The sequence below is a fragment of the Oncorhynchus clarkii genome, chromosome 7, assembly GCF_045791955.1.
Source record: "Oncorhynchus clarkii lewisi isolate Uvic-CL-2024 chromosome 7, UVic_Ocla_1.0, whole genome shotgun sequence".
Classification (NCBI taxonomy): Eukaryota; Metazoa; Chordata; class Actinopteri; order Salmoniformes; family Salmonidae; genus Oncorhynchus; species Oncorhynchus clarkii.
In genome coordinates, this window is record NC_092153.1 from 2,517,841 (window position 1) to 2,533,920 (window position 16,080).

The window sequence follows — 16,080 nt, forward strand, 5'->3', positions numbered from 1 at the left end:
TCTTCAAGAGACAACTAATTAGCAAAAAAAAGACGTTGTTTTCCCGACGTAAAACTGAAGAAAAAAAAAAGAAAAGTGAATTAATAAGCCATCAGTTGAAAAAGTCAAGATTAAACGTCTGTCTGTCCGCGTGCCAAATGGGCCCCTATTAACCCCATAGGACTCTGGTCAAGCGTAGTGCACGATGTAGGGAGTAGGGAGCTATTTGGGACACAGAAGATGTCTCTGTGTGTTGTTTTCTCCAGAGCTTTTCTCTTTGTCAGTTTGTGGTGAACCCGTTCAACGCCTTGGTAAACTCTACGGTTTTGTTTCCTAATTTAATCTCTCAAACGTTAATTAACTGTTGACAAAGGATACTTGGAGAAAAGGTATGTGTGCACGTGTGTGTGTTCGCGTGTGTGTGTGCATGTGAATGTGTGTGTGCATGTGTGTGTGTTCGCGCGTGTGTGTTCGCGTGTGTGTGTGCATGTGCATGTGTGTGTGCATGTGTGTGTGTTCGCGTGTGTGTGTTCAAGTGTGTGTGTGCATGTGTGTGTGCATGTGTGTGTGTTCGCGTGTGTGTGTGCATGTGCATGTGTGTGTGCGCACACGTGTGTGTGTGTGTGTGTGTGTGTGTGTGTGTGTGTGTGTGTGTGTGTGTGTGTGTGTGTGTGTGTGTGTGTGTGTGTGTGTGTGTGTGTGTGTGTGTGTGTTGTTCCGTTCTGCCACGTTGATTAAGGTTGATCTTTTTATTTCCCAGGGTTTTCAAACTGACAAAACAATAATTGGAATGTATATTTTATGGCTCTTATCTAGAACCTGCAGGAAGAAAGCAGCTCTGATGAAGAGAAGAGTTCATTCTGCAGGTAGGAAGAGATGCTGTGTATGCACAGTGTTGTGAAGAAGGCTCAACAGCACCTCTTCAACCTCGGGACGCTGAAGAGATTTGGCTTGGCACCTAAAACCCTCACAAACTTCTATAGATGCACCATTGAGAGCATCCTGTCGGGCTGTATCACCGCCTGGTACGAAAAATGCACTGACCGCAACCGCAGGGCTCTCCAGAGGGTGGTACGGTCTGCACAATGCATCATCGGGGGCAAACTACCTGCCCTCCAGGACACCTACAGCACCTGACAGGAATGACATCCATCTCTCTCTTTCACTCCCTCCATCTCTCTCTCTTTCTCTCCCTCTCTTTCTCTCCCTCCCTCCATCTCTCTCTTTCTCTCCCTCCATCTCTCTCTTTCTCTTCCTCCATCTCTCTCTCTTTCTCTCCCTCCATCTCTCTCTTTCTCTCCCTCCATCTCTCTCTTTCTCTCCCTCCATCTCACTCTCTTTCTCTCCATCCATCTCTCTCTCTTTCTCTCCCTCCATCTCTCTCTCTTTCTCTCCCTCCATCTCACTCTCTTTCTCTCCATCCATCTCTCTCTCTTTCTCTCCCTCCATCTCTCTCTCTCTTTCTCTCCCTCCATCTCTCTCTCTCTTTCTCTCCCTCCATCTCACTCTCTTTCACCCCCTCCATCTCTCGTTCCTTCTCCAGGTACAATGACATTGGCATGAGGCTTTGAGAGACCCTGGGTGCATGCAGATTGTATAGCGTTTCCACATGGAGTTTCACAGTGTGTGTGTGTGTGTGTGTGTGTGGGTGTATGTGTGTGTGTGTGCGTGTCTCTTTGTATGGTCTTCATTCTCTCTAAGCAATTTGATTGTGAGAAGAAGAGAGCCACGTCCTCTGGTGAGAAATCTCTACCTGCTCTGAAGAAGCAGCAGCCTTTAATTAGATGGTTTAGTAAAAGTGTCCCGCCTGCCCCTTCACCATCTCTGTTACAATACGTCCTCTACGACACCCTATCCTATTGTAGTGTCTCTTCGCCATCTCTGTTACAATACGTCCTCTATGACACCCTATCCTATTGTAGTGCACTACATTTACCGTAGGGAATAGGGTTCACTATGTAGGGAATAGGGTGCACTACATAGGGAATAGGGTGCACTACGTAGGGAATTGGGTGCACTATGTAGGGAATAGAGTGCACTACGTAGGGAATAGGATGCACTATGTAGGGAATAGGGTGCACTATGTAGGGAATAGGGTGCACTATGTAGGGAATAGGGTGCACTATGAAGGGAATAGGGTGCACTACATATGGAATAGGGTGCACTATGTAGGGAATAGGGTGCACTATGTAGGGAATAGGGTGCACTATGTAGGGAATAGGGTGCACTATGTAGGGAATAGGGTGCACTATGTAGGGAATAGGGTGCACTATGTAGGGAATAGGGTGCACTACGTAGGGAATAGGGTGCACTATGTAGAGAATAGGGTGCACTACGTAGGGAATAGGGTGCACTATGTAGAGAATAGGGTGCACTACGTAGGGAATAGGGTGCACTATGTAGAGAATAGGGTGCACTACGTAGGGAATAGGGTGCACTACGTAGGGAATAGGGTGCACTACGTAGGGAATAGGATGCACTACGTAGGGAATAGGGTGCACTATGTAGGGAATAGGGTGCACTACGTAGGGAATAGGGTGCACTATGTAGAGAATAGGGTGCACTACATAGGGAATAGGGTGCACTATGTAGGGAATAGGGTGCACTACGTAGGGAAAATGGTGAACTACGTAGGGAATAGGGTGTACTACGTAGGGAATAGGGTGCACTATGTAGGGAATAGGGTGCACTACGTAGGGAATAGGGTGCACTATGTAGAGAATAGGGTGCACTACATAGGGAATAGGGTGCACTATGTAGGGAATAGGGTGCACTACGTAGGGAAAATGTTGAACTACGTAGGGAATAGGGTGCACTACGTAGGGAATAGGGTGCACTATGTAGGGAATAGGGAACCATCAGGACTGCGTCCCTAAACGTGATGCTGCTGAGGCGTTGCCGGTTTGTCAGTGTTCTGCATGGAGTCGTTATTGTGAATTTGAATGAGTGCATTCCGTGTGTTGAAGTCAATGGAAGGTAAACTGTTCTGTATCTCATACAGGCAGATGGGACTTTACACAGCAAGGTTCTCCTTTATTCTGTTTGGAGGAAAATAACGTCATTCTAGTCTCATAATATCAAAGCTGTAGGATTAGATAAACACTGAGAGAGAGGTGGTAGGTAACCCAGGCTATAGGTTTAGATAAACACTGAGAGTTGATAGGTAACCCAGGCTATAGGATTAGATAAACACTGAGAGGTGATAGGTAACCCAGGCTATAGGATTAGATAAACACTGAGAGGTTGTAGGCAACCCAGGCTATAGGATTAGATAAACACTGAGAGGTGATAGGTAACCCAGGCTATAGGATTAGATAAACACTGAGAGAGAGGTGGTAGGTAACCCAGGCTATAGGATTAGATGAACACTGAGAGGTGGTAGGTAACCCAGGCTATAGGATTAGATAAACACTGAGAGGTGGTAGGTAACCCAGGCTATAGGATTAGATAAACACAGAGGTGGTAGGTAACCCAGGCTATAGGATTAGATAAACACTGAGAGTTGATAGGTAACCCAGGCTATAGGATTAGATAAACACTGAGAGGTGGTAGGTAACCCAGGCTATAGGATTAGATAAACACTGAGAGTTGATAGGTAACCCAGGCTATAGGATTAGATAAACACTGAGAGGTGGTAGGTAACCCAGGCTATAGGATTAGATAAACACTGAGAGTTGATAGGTAACCCAGGCTATAGGATTAGATAAACACTGAGAGGTGATAGGTAACCCAGGCTATAGGATTAGATAAACACTGAGAGGTGGTAGGTAACCCAGGCTATAGGATTAGATAAACACTGAGAGTTGGTAGGTAACCCAGGCTATAGGATTAGATAAACACTGAGAGTTGGTAGGTAACCCAGGCTATAGGATTAGATAAACACTGAGAGTTGATAGGTAACCCAGGCTATAGGATTAGATAAACACAGAGGGGTTAGGTAACCCAGGCTATAGGATTAGATAAACACTGAGAGTTGATAGGTAACCCAGGCTATAGGATTAGATAAACACTGAGAGGGGATAGGTAACCCAGGCTATAGGATTAGATAAACACTGAGAGGGGATAGGTAACACAGGCTATAGGATTATATAAACACTAAGAGTCGGTAGGTAACCCAGGCTATAGGATTAGATAAACACTGAGAGTTGATAGGTAACCCAGGCTATAGGATTAGATAAACACTGAGAGGTGGTAGGTAACCCAGGCTATAGGATTAGATAAACACTGAGAGTTGATAGGTAACCCAGGCTATAGGATTAGATAAACACTGAGAGTTGGTAGGTAACCCAGGCTATAGGATTAGATAAACACTGAGAGGTGGTAGGTAACCCAGGCTATAGGATTAGATAAACACTGAGAGTTGATAGGTAACCCAGGCTATAGGATTAGATAAACACTGAGAGTTGATAGGTAACCCAGGCTATAGGATTAGATAAACACTGAGAGTTGATAGGTAACCCAGGCTATAGGATTAGATAAACACTGAGAGTTGATAGGTAACCCAGGCTATAGGATTGGATAAACACTGAGAGGTGGTAGGTAACCCAGGCTATAGGATTGTCGTCCTCTCTACAGTGGGATGTGCCTGGGGGGTAACCTTTTACCCCTTTCAAAGGCACATAAATGTGTTGTCTTGCCCATTCACACTCTGAATGGTGCACAGACACAATCCATGCCTCAATTGTCTCAAGGCTTAAAAATCCTCCTTTAACCCGTCTCCTCCCCTTCATCTAGACTGATTTGAAGTGGATTTAACAAGTGACCAATCAGGGATCATAACTTTCACCTGGATTCACCTGGTCAGTTTATGTCATGAAAAGAGCAGGTGTTCCTAATGTTTTGTCCACTCCGTGTATAGTGCACTACTTTGGACCAGAACTCCAATGGCCCTAGCCAGTAGTAGTAGGAAAAGGGGGCATTTTAGGACACGTTCACAGAGAACATGGAAATGCTGGTGAAAAGGGCACTGAGACCTGGAGAAATAACCTCCTTGGAGAATTCTCCTGCACAGAAAAAAGCATTTTCTGCCCACGTAAAATCCCACCTAGAGAGGGAAAGAGAAGTGGAGAGAGAAATAGAGAAAGAGAGAAATAGAGAGAGAGAGAGAGAGAGAGAGAGCGACAGAGAGAGACAGAGAGAGACAGAGAGAGAGAGAGCGACAGAGAGACAGAGAGAGAGAGAGAAATAGAGATAGAGAGAGGAGAGAGAGAGAGAGAGAGAGAGAGAGAGACAGAGAGAGACAGAGAGAGACAGAGAGAGAGAAATAGAGATAGAGAGAGACAGAGAGAAAGAAAGAGAGACAGAGAGAGACAGAGAGAGATAGAGAAGGGGGAGAGAGAGAGAGAGAGACAGAGAGAGAGAGAGAGAAAAGGGAGAAAAAGACAGAAAGAGAAAGGTAGAGAGGGAGAGTGAGAATGAGAAAAAGAGAGCGATATATGCAAAAAGAGAGGTTTTCCATGTTTTCTAAATGTGCCACCACCTAGCCTGGGCTCCACAACAAGCATTCACTCTCATTACCTGAAGAAAGACTGTCGCCATTAAATTGAAATGTAATTTGCGAAATTGTGTTTTAATGTAGCTATTCAGTCCGGCCGCCTCCAATGCCGGTTTCCGTAGGAACCTCTCCTCGCGGCCATTTAATTGAGCTAATGGAGGAAGCTGCTAACGGTCTGCTTTATCTCACACGGCTTTGGTGACATTTCATCAGGGCTGGTGGTTGATTTTCCTCCAGACTGCCGCCGTTGTGTTAAGGCCATGGTCATACAGTGTAGCAGCGACACACACACACACTAAACACACACACACACTAAACACACACACACACACACACACACACTAAACACACACACACACTAAACACACACACACACACTAAACACACACTCACACACTAAACACACACTCACTAAACACACACACACACTAAACACACACACACTAAACACACACACACACACTAAACACACACCCACACACACTCACTAAACACACAAACACTAAATACACACACACTAAACACACACACACACTAAACACACACACACTAAACACACACACACCCACACACTAAACACACACACACATACTAAACACACACACACAAACTAAACACACACACACACTAAACACACACACACCCACCCACTAAACACACACACTCACTAAACACACACACACACACTAAACACAAACAAACACGCACTAAACAAACACACACACACTAAACACAAACAAACACACACACACAAACACTCACTCAACACTAAACACACACACACACACTAAACACACAAACACCCACTAAACACAAACAAACGCACATTAAACAAACACACATACACAAACACTCACTAAACACAAACACACACACACTAAACACAAACACACAAACACTCACTAAACACACACACACAAACACTCACTAAACACAAACACACACACACTAAACACAAACACACAAACACTCACTAAACACAAACACACACACACTAAACACAAACACACAAACACTCACTAAACACACATACACAAACACACTAAACACAAACACACAAACACTCACTAAACACACACACACAAACACACACTAAACACAAACACTCACTAAACACACACACACAAACACTCACTAAACACACACACACACACACACTAAACACAAACACTCACTAAACACACATACACAAACACTCACTAAACACAAACACACACACACTAAACACACAAACACACACACACAAACACACACTAAACACAAACACACAAACACTCACTAAACACACACACACAAACACTCACTAAACACACACACACAAACACTCACTAAACACACACAAACACTAAACACACACACACTAAACACACACACACTAAACACACACACACAAACACACACAAACACTCACTAAACACACACAAACACTAAACACACACACTAAACAAACACCCACACACTAAACACACACACACACACACACAAAACACACACACACTAAACACACACACTAAACACACCCACACACTAAACACACACACACTAAACACACACACAAAGCATATTGTACATGGTTGAGAAACAACCCCCCCCCCAAAAAAAATAAAACCACTGTGTAAATGTGTAGACTTCATCCCAGCAGACTGTGAACGATGCCGTCTGGGCAGAAGGAGGCATTATTCAACAGTAATAACCCGAGGTATTCATGAGGCGAGGTTCAGTATGTTTCTGATCCGTTAGAAACAGCCTGGGCCTACTGCCTCGCCCTGTACGGACACCCACATGTCTGACACGGGTAATGGGACACGCTGGGTTCATGCACAGTTCTATCTGCGGTCGAGGTTATTACCGGGGCATCAAGCAGACATAAAAGTTTCATTTTTTTTTAACTAGTTCTTCTGAATAACATAAATATATGCATGTGAGAGAACACACACACACACACACACACACACACACACACACACACACACACAGCATAAACGCGACCATAATCAATCAGTCACGTCTGAGCTCCATTTCGTACATATCAAATCATTATATCAAACACCATCTGTCCTTGTACTGAAAGAGATGATCTAACAACTACATTATGTTATCATAGGACACACACACACACAACCCACAAGTTAAACTTGTTCTCGGAAAAAAATGGTAGGCTATGTTAATACATAAATAGGCTATAAAATATGAACTAACACCACGTGGCGAAAAACGGAACGATCCGTCTAGCTCAAATGGGCAACCAACTATAGTCCTAAACAGCTGCTAGGTAGATAGGTTCAAATCAAAACCGTGTCTGTTTTTGAATTTTTGAAAATGGAAAGCAGAGGAACCGAAGGACTATCCATTCTGTTCGTGTCGGTTGCGCCTAGGGACCACCTACCAATCTGTATTCTGTCAACTGGTTTTTAAATCCCTCCCTTGTTACGGACACGGTGAACTCCTATAGGCCGAGAGTCGTACCCACCTCTTCAAATCTATTGGTTAGCGTTGCATCGGTAGGAATGTTTAACGCACCATGAGTTGAGCAGAGTTTAGTCCGAGAGAAGCGGTGCAACGGGAATGAACAGACCCGCACGAGTAACATAATAATCCAACCGTCAGTTTTCTTTATAAACAGTTTTTTTTTTTTTTAATGACAAGGACAATTTACAGGCTACCTACGTTTACAGACAATATGACAATCAACTGTGGAACGTTTTGAATAGGACTGTTATTATTGAGACATTGACCATAACCCACCGCTGTCTGTCTGTCTTTTAAACCGGAGAGTGAGAACCGACAAGGACGTGCCGCTATACGGGAACGTGTAACCCGGGCATCAGTGCAGCTCACCGGACCGGTAAACACGTCTCTAATAACCACCGTGGATCTATATTTTCCATTTGGAATCTTCACAGCTCTTTTCTCAGAAACATTCTCCTCGAAGGATCCGGTGACTCACCGCGAAGGGGAAGGCAAGCCTCTGCATTCTAATCAGCCGCACCGGGAGAACGGAGAGGAGAACGGAACGGAACGAGCTCATTGACATTACAGTCATACTTTTTTGTGGAGCACTTCTACTTCGGTAGCTGAACCCGCACCACTCGTAGCGCTGCTAGTCTGCGTCGGTCGGAGCTGGTTGCTGGCTTCATTCTCACCACCCGGAGAAGGAATAGCAGGGGGACAGACCAAGCGAGGGGATTGGGTTTTAACATAAACCAAAACCAGGGATTATTGGTATTTTGTATTTAACCTGATACCTTTCGGTAAGTGGATGTGTTTTACCCCTTCTCTGGTCTACTGTCGTAGCGCAGGTGTTTCCTATAGGGTTGATATTCTCACCAGGCAGACTATAAGGCGTTTCAAACGGATGACGGGAGTTTTTACCAAACCTCTCCTGTCTCTCGGTGTTGATGCAACAGCTTCTGAGACGCCACGAGCCTCGCCAGCCCAGAAGAGCTGGAACGGAATAAATAGGAGGCTTGATTCTAGTCTTGTTTTGTGTCTCGCTAGTTATGATTTCCCTTTGGATCGTTTTAAATAGGCGGATTATGCTAATTTGGTAATGCGTGTAAGAGGCTCATTTTAACGCGTTCCTATTCATAAGGGTTACTCAAATCGGGCGGCTATATAGCTATTGATTTAGATATGGCTATACATTCGTCTGTTTCTTTAGTTATAAACTGCCGAATGTGTCACAGGGAAGAAATGACATATTTATTCATACTTATGACCGTTGTCATCTACATCCTAATAACCAATTTGAATATCCCACTGAAGCGCATGTGTCAGATTTCCTATAACACACGGATAGTTTATAGATTACATATCCATACGATCCAAAGGACAACAACACAGAGCAGTATTGTGTATCATTAGCACTGCGCCTCCCCGACGCTTCTCAAGGTTACCTAATTGACAGGCTATCCCCATCCATTGTGGCAATGATTTACGCATTAGTTGTGCGTTTCATGTTGAAGGACTCAGTCACTGCATATTCACCCATAGCTAAGGATATAATTATCAAGTCGAGACGGTTCATTATGTCTAGTATATTGATATATGAATACAGTTTATTAACATATAATACTATTCACCCCCCTTTGTGTTTCAGGTAAGAGAGCGACAGAGAGAGCAACGGGAACGCATAACGGCTATTCTATCCGGTTGGAGACAGACCGGGTTACGATTATTCCTGAGATGAGCCCTAGGCGTTCAACTGAATTTAAATTAGGTGTCCACGAGCACCAGCGTTTTCTATAAGGGAAAGGAGAGCGAGAGAGAGAGAGAGAGAAAAAGGGGAATTTAAATCGGTGCTCTAGAATGACTTCTACATTCCACGATGAACGGAACTGTGTGTTTGATCCTGAATGGTAGAAATCACCCATTTTGTGTTGGAGAAATCAACAGGTCGGAGTCGGAGGCGTAAAAAACAAAATCGCTCGAAATTAAAAAACCTCTCACCGAAGGATGTATCTTTCCATTTTATTTTTCCTTCTCCTTTGGGCTCAAGCCCTGGCTTTGAAAAACTTGAATTATTCCGTTAACGAAGAACAAGGACCGGGGACGGTTATAGGCAACATCGCTAAAGATGCTAAACTCGGTCTCGGGCAAGGAGGACAAGGGAAAAAATCAAACTTCAGAGTTCTGGAGAATTCAGCACCGCATCTCATCGATGTGGACCCTGAGAGCGGGCTGCTCTATACCAAGCAGCGCATCGACAGGGAAACACTGTGTCGGCGGAACCCCAAATGTCAGCTCTCCATGGAGGTGTTTGCTAACGACAAAGAGATCTGCATGATTAAGGTAGATATAGTCGACATCAACGACAACTCGCCCACGTTCCCTTCCGATCAGATTGATATTGACATTTCTGAGAACGCTGCCCCGGGCACCCGCTTCCCGCTTACTAGCGCTCATGACCCGGACGCTGGGGAAAACGGGCTAAAAACCTACCAGATCACACGAGACGACTACAATCTGTTTTCTCTGGATGTAAAATCCCGCGGGGACGGAACTAAATTTCCCGAGTTAGTTATTCAACGGCCGTTAGACCGGGAGGAACGTAACCATCACACCCTCATCCTAACCGCTACGGACGGCGGGGAGTATCCCAGATCAGGAACCATGCAGATTAATGTGAAAGTTATTGACTCTAACGATAACAGCCCTGTGTTTGAACAGCCCTCTTATGTTGTAGAAATCCCAGAAAACTCCCCACCTGGGAAAGTATTGATAGATTTAAACGCCACAGACCCAGACGAGGGTTCCAATGGTCAGGTGGTTTATTCATTCAGCGGCTACGCCCCGGATAGAATCAGAGAACTCTTCTCTATAGATTCTAGAACGGGAGTCATCAAAATCCAAGGAGAGATTGACTACGAGGAGAACCCTATTATAGAAATAGATGTTCAGGCTAAGGATTTAGGCCCTAACCCCATCCCAGGCCACTGTAAAGTAACTGTGAATGTGATCGACAGGAATGACAACTGGCCCTCCATAGGGTTTGTGTCTGTGAGGCAGGGGGCCATTAGCGAGGCAGCCCCACCAGGCACGGTCATCGCTCTGGTCAGAGTCACGGATAAAGACTCTGGGAGGAACGGGAAGCTCCAGTGTAGAGTCTTGGGGAACGTTCCGTTTAAACTAGAGGAGAACTACGACAACTTCTACACCGTGGTGACGGACAGGCCTCTGGACAGAGAACAGCAGGACGAGTACAACGTCACCATCGTGGCCAAGGACAACGGCACGCCGCCCCTTAACTCCACCAAGTCGTTCACGGTGAAGATTCTCGACGAGAACGATAATGTTCCGCGTTTCACCAAAGCTGTGTATCTGCTCCAGGTGCCGGAGAACAACATCCCCGGGGAGTATCTGGGTTCCGTCCTCGCTCTAGACCCGGACCTGGGCCAGAACGGAACCGTGTTCTACTCCATCCTCAACTCCAACGTGAGCGGAGGAGACGTCAACACCTTCGTGAACGTGAACGCGGCCAACGGGGCAATCTACGCCGTGAGGTCATTCAACTACGAACAAATCAAATTCTTTGATTTTAAGGTCTTGGCGAAGGATGCTGGGTCTCCTCACCTGGAGAGCAACACCACGGTCAGGGTCAGCGTCTTAGACGTTAACGACAATATCCCCGTCATCGTTCTCCCGCTGCTCCTGAACGACACGGCGGAGATCCACGTGCCACGGAACGTCGGCGTAGGTTACGTCGTCACCACGGTGAGGGCGGTCGACAACGATTACGGCGAGAGCGGGCGGTTGACCTACGAGATCTCCGACGGTAACGAGGAGCATCTGTTCGAGATGGACCCGGTGACGGGCGAGGTACGGACCGCCCACCCCTTCTGGGAGGACGTCAGCCCCACGGTGGAGCTGATCATCAGGGTGATGGACCACGGGAAGCCCACCCTCACCACCGCCGCACGCCTCATCGTCAAGGCCTACAGCGGACCGCTGCCGGGCGGCGAGCCCCACATCAACGAAGAGCATCACAACTGGGACACCTCGCTCCCTCTCATCGTCACCTTATCCATCATCTCTATGATGCTGCTGGCTGCCATGGTAACCATCGCCGTGAAGTGCAAACGGGAGAACAAGGAGATCAGGACGTACAACTGCCGCATCGCGGAGTACTCTCACCCGCAGCTGGGCAAAGGCAAGAAGAAGAAGATCAACAAGAATGACATCATGCTAGTTCAGAGCGAGGTGGAGGAACGGGACGCCATGAACGTCATGAACGTGGTGAGCTCCCCGTCGCTCGCCACCTCCCCCATGTATTTCGATTACCAGACGCGGCTGCCGCTGAGCTCGCCCAGGTCGGAGGTCATGTACCTCAAGCCCACGGCCAACAACCTGTCGGTGCCCCAGGGACAGGGCCACGGCGTCGGCTGTCACACGTCCTTCACTGGCCCGGTGACTAACACCACAGATACCCCCAGTAGCAGGATGTCCATTATACAGGTAGGAACCAGAAACCATTCAACCAGGTTTTTATTGATTTATGTGAACCTTTGTTTATTTAGGTGACCGGGGAAGTCACGTTAAGATTCAAATTCCCTTCTTGTTGGAATGGAAATTTGTGTTTGGCTTTACATGTGTCCGACACAGCAAACAGACAGAAAGCAGGACAGCATTCGATATATAAACGACAGCATTGTGATTATCCACCATATTCCTTCCTCCTACCCCTCATCCATCTCCTCTGCTTAAGATCTTTTCCCTCTCTACTTAATGGACTGGTGTACTGGAGTGTAGGTATAGTGTAACACGAGTGAGAGAGAGATGGAGATATGGAAAGAGAGAGAGAGAGATAGAGATGGAAATATGGAAAGGGAGTGAGAGAGAAAGAGAGAGAGAGAGAGTTGGAGATATGGAAAGAGAGGGAGAGAGAGTTGGAGATATGGAAAGAGAGAGAGAGAGGGACAGAGTGAGAGAGAAAGAGAGAGAGAGAGAGTTGGAGATATGGAAAGAGGGAGAGAGAGTTGGAGATATGGAAAGAGACTGAGAGAGAGAGAGAGTTGGATATATGGAAAGAGAGGGAAAGAGAGAGAGTTGGAGATATGGAAAGAGAGGGAGAGAGAGAGAGTTGGAGAGTTGGAGATATGGAAAGAGAGAGAGGGACAGAGTGAGAGAGAAAGAGAGAGAGAGAGGTGGGGTGCATGGCGACAGGTAGGTCATGCTGCACATCGTGGAGAGAGAGAGAGAGAGAGAGGGATGGGGACAGTGTGAGAGAGAGAGAGAGAGAGAGACAGAGAGAGAGAGACAGAGAGAGAGACAGAGAGAGAGAGGGAGAGAGAGAGAGAGAGAGAGAGAGAGAGAGGGACAGAGAGAGAGAGAGGAGCCGGTGACATCATGACACATCGATTCCGTGTAATATTTAGGAAGATGTATCATGTGTTGAAATCCAGACCTCTTCAACCAGACGTCACCCCACGGCCGTTTTATAACAGAATTACACTTTAATACATCTCTCTGTGACGGTGGAGAAATCCAATCAGTTACATTTTGTTGTTTTGTTGTTGTTTTGACAATATCGCAATGTTATTTATTTGCATTGGTTGGCTGTGTCTTGTACCAAAAACTCCAGTATTTTTCCTTCATAGCTTCTAGTTCTCTATCTTCTTTTTTTAACGAGGGAGACCATTTGTTTCCTCGTCCTCTCTCTTGTCCCTCGGCAGCAGACATAATGCTGAGCGATATGTTTGGAACATCAAATCGCAGTTTCCAAATTTGAATACATGTAGAATAGTGAGAATCGCAATACGTATGGCATCGACACACAATATGTATGGCATCGACACACAATATGTATGGCATCGACACAGTACGTATGGCATCGACACACAATACAATACGTATGGCATCGACACAGTACGTATGGCATCGACACAGTACGTATGGCATCGGCACACAGTACAATACGTATGGCATCGACACACAGTACAATACATATGGCATCGACACACAGTACAATACATATGGCATCGACACAGTACGTATGGCATCGACACACAGTACAATACATATGGCATCGACACAGTACGTATGGCATCGACACACAGTACAATACGTATGGCATCGACACACAGTACAATACATATGGCATCGACACACAGTACAATACATATGGCATCGACACACAATACAGTACGTATGGCATCGACACACAGTACAATACGTATGGCATCGACACACAGTACAATACGTATGGCATCGACACACAATACAGTACGTATGGCATCGACACACAGTACAATACGTATGGCATCGACACACAGTACAATACATATGGCATCGACACACAGTACAATACATATGGCATCGACACAGTACGTATGGCATCGACACAGTACGCATGGCATCGACACACAATACAATACGTATGGCATCGACACACAGTACAATACATATGGCATCGACACACAGTACAATACGTATGGCATCGACACACAGTACAATACATATGGCATCGACACACAGTACAATACATATGGCATCGACACAGTACGTATGGCATCGACACACAGTACAATACGTATGGCATCGACACACAATACAGTACATATGGCATCGACACACAGTACAATACATATGGCATCGACACACAGTACAATACATATGGCATCGACACAGTACGTATGGCATCGACACACAGTACAATACGTATGGCATCGACACACAATACAGTACGCATGGCATCGACACAGTACGTATGGCATCGACACACAATACAATATGTATGGCATTGACACACAATACAATATGTATGGCATCGACACACAGTACAATACGTATGGCATCGACACACAGTACAATACGTATGGCATCGACACACAGGTATGGTGTTGGTATTGTGTTGTGAGGTCCCTGGTAATTCCCAGCCCTAACATCTCTGTGGGAGGAAAGACAAACGGCTAGTATGTGATGGAAGTTATTATTGAGAGGGAATGTTTTAAACATGACAACATACCAGATGTTCTCAACAACATACTGGTTATGAACCTGTTGACTGAGGGCCTACTCTATAGATACTCTATAAATACTCTATAAATACTGTATAGATACTCTATAGATACTCTATAGATACTCTATAGATACTCCATAGATACTCTATAGATACTCTATAGATACTCTATAGATACTCTATAGATGCTCTATAGATACTCTATAGATACTCTATAGATACTCTGTAAATACTCTATAAATACTCTATAGATACTCTATAGATACTCTATAGATACTCTATAAATACTCTATAGATACGCTATAGATACTCTATAGATACTCTGTAGATACTCTATAGATACTCTATAGATACTCTATAAATACTCTATAGATACTCTGTAGATACTCTATAGATGCTCTATAGATACTCTATAAATACTCCATAGATACTCTATAGATACTCTATAAATACTCTATAGATACTCTATAAATACTCTATAGATACTCTATAAATACTCTATAAATACTCTATAGATACTCTATAAATACTCTATAGATATTTCATGTATTTTTTTTATATCACAAATCATGCTCCGATATTTATGGTTAAAATGTCCTGGTGCAAAAATAATGTTCTCTCAAACAGCCTGTGTTTACCTGTAATGAAAGGGCTCCACATTTTATTTTACTAGGAAATGTCAATGAATCAGTTAAAAACAAATCATTATTTACAAGGATGGTCTGGGAACAGTGGGTTTAACTGGTCTGGGAAAAGTGGGTTTAACTGGCCTGGGAACAGTGGGTTTAACTGGCCTGGGAACAGTGGGTTTAACTGGCCTGGGAACAGTGGTTTTAACTGGTCTAGGAACAGTGGGGTTAACTGGTCTGGGAACAGTGGGTTTAACTGGTCTGGGAACAGTGGGTTAACTGGTCTAGGAACAGTGGGTTTAACTGGACTGGGAACAGTGGGTTTAACTGGCCTGGGAACAGTGGGTTTAACTGGCCTGGGAACAGTGGGTTTAACTGGTCTGGGAACAGTGGGGTTAACTGGTCTGGGAACAGTGGGGTTAACTGCCTTGTTCAGGGGAACAGTGGGTTTAACTGGCCTGGGAACAGTGGGTTTAACTGGCCTGGGAACAGTGGGTTTAACTGGTCTGGGAACAGTGGGG

The 16,080-nt window shown here is 45.2% G+C and overlaps 1 protein-coding gene across 1 annotated transcript in view; it reads left to right on the forward strand.

The window, feature by feature from the left end:
* Positions 1-8,699: 8,699 nt before the first annotated feature.
* Positions 8,700-16,080, forward strand: part of LOC139412710 (protocadherin-17-like) — a 156,981-nt gene continuing 149,600 nt past the window's right edge. Inside the window, 2 exon segments of the mRNA XM_071159374.1 lie at positions 8,700-8,724; positions 9,573-12,427. Coding sequence (XP_071015475.1) covers positions 9,929-12,427 — 2,499 coding nt within the window. The 5' untranslated portion in view covers positions 8,700-8,724; positions 9,573-9,928.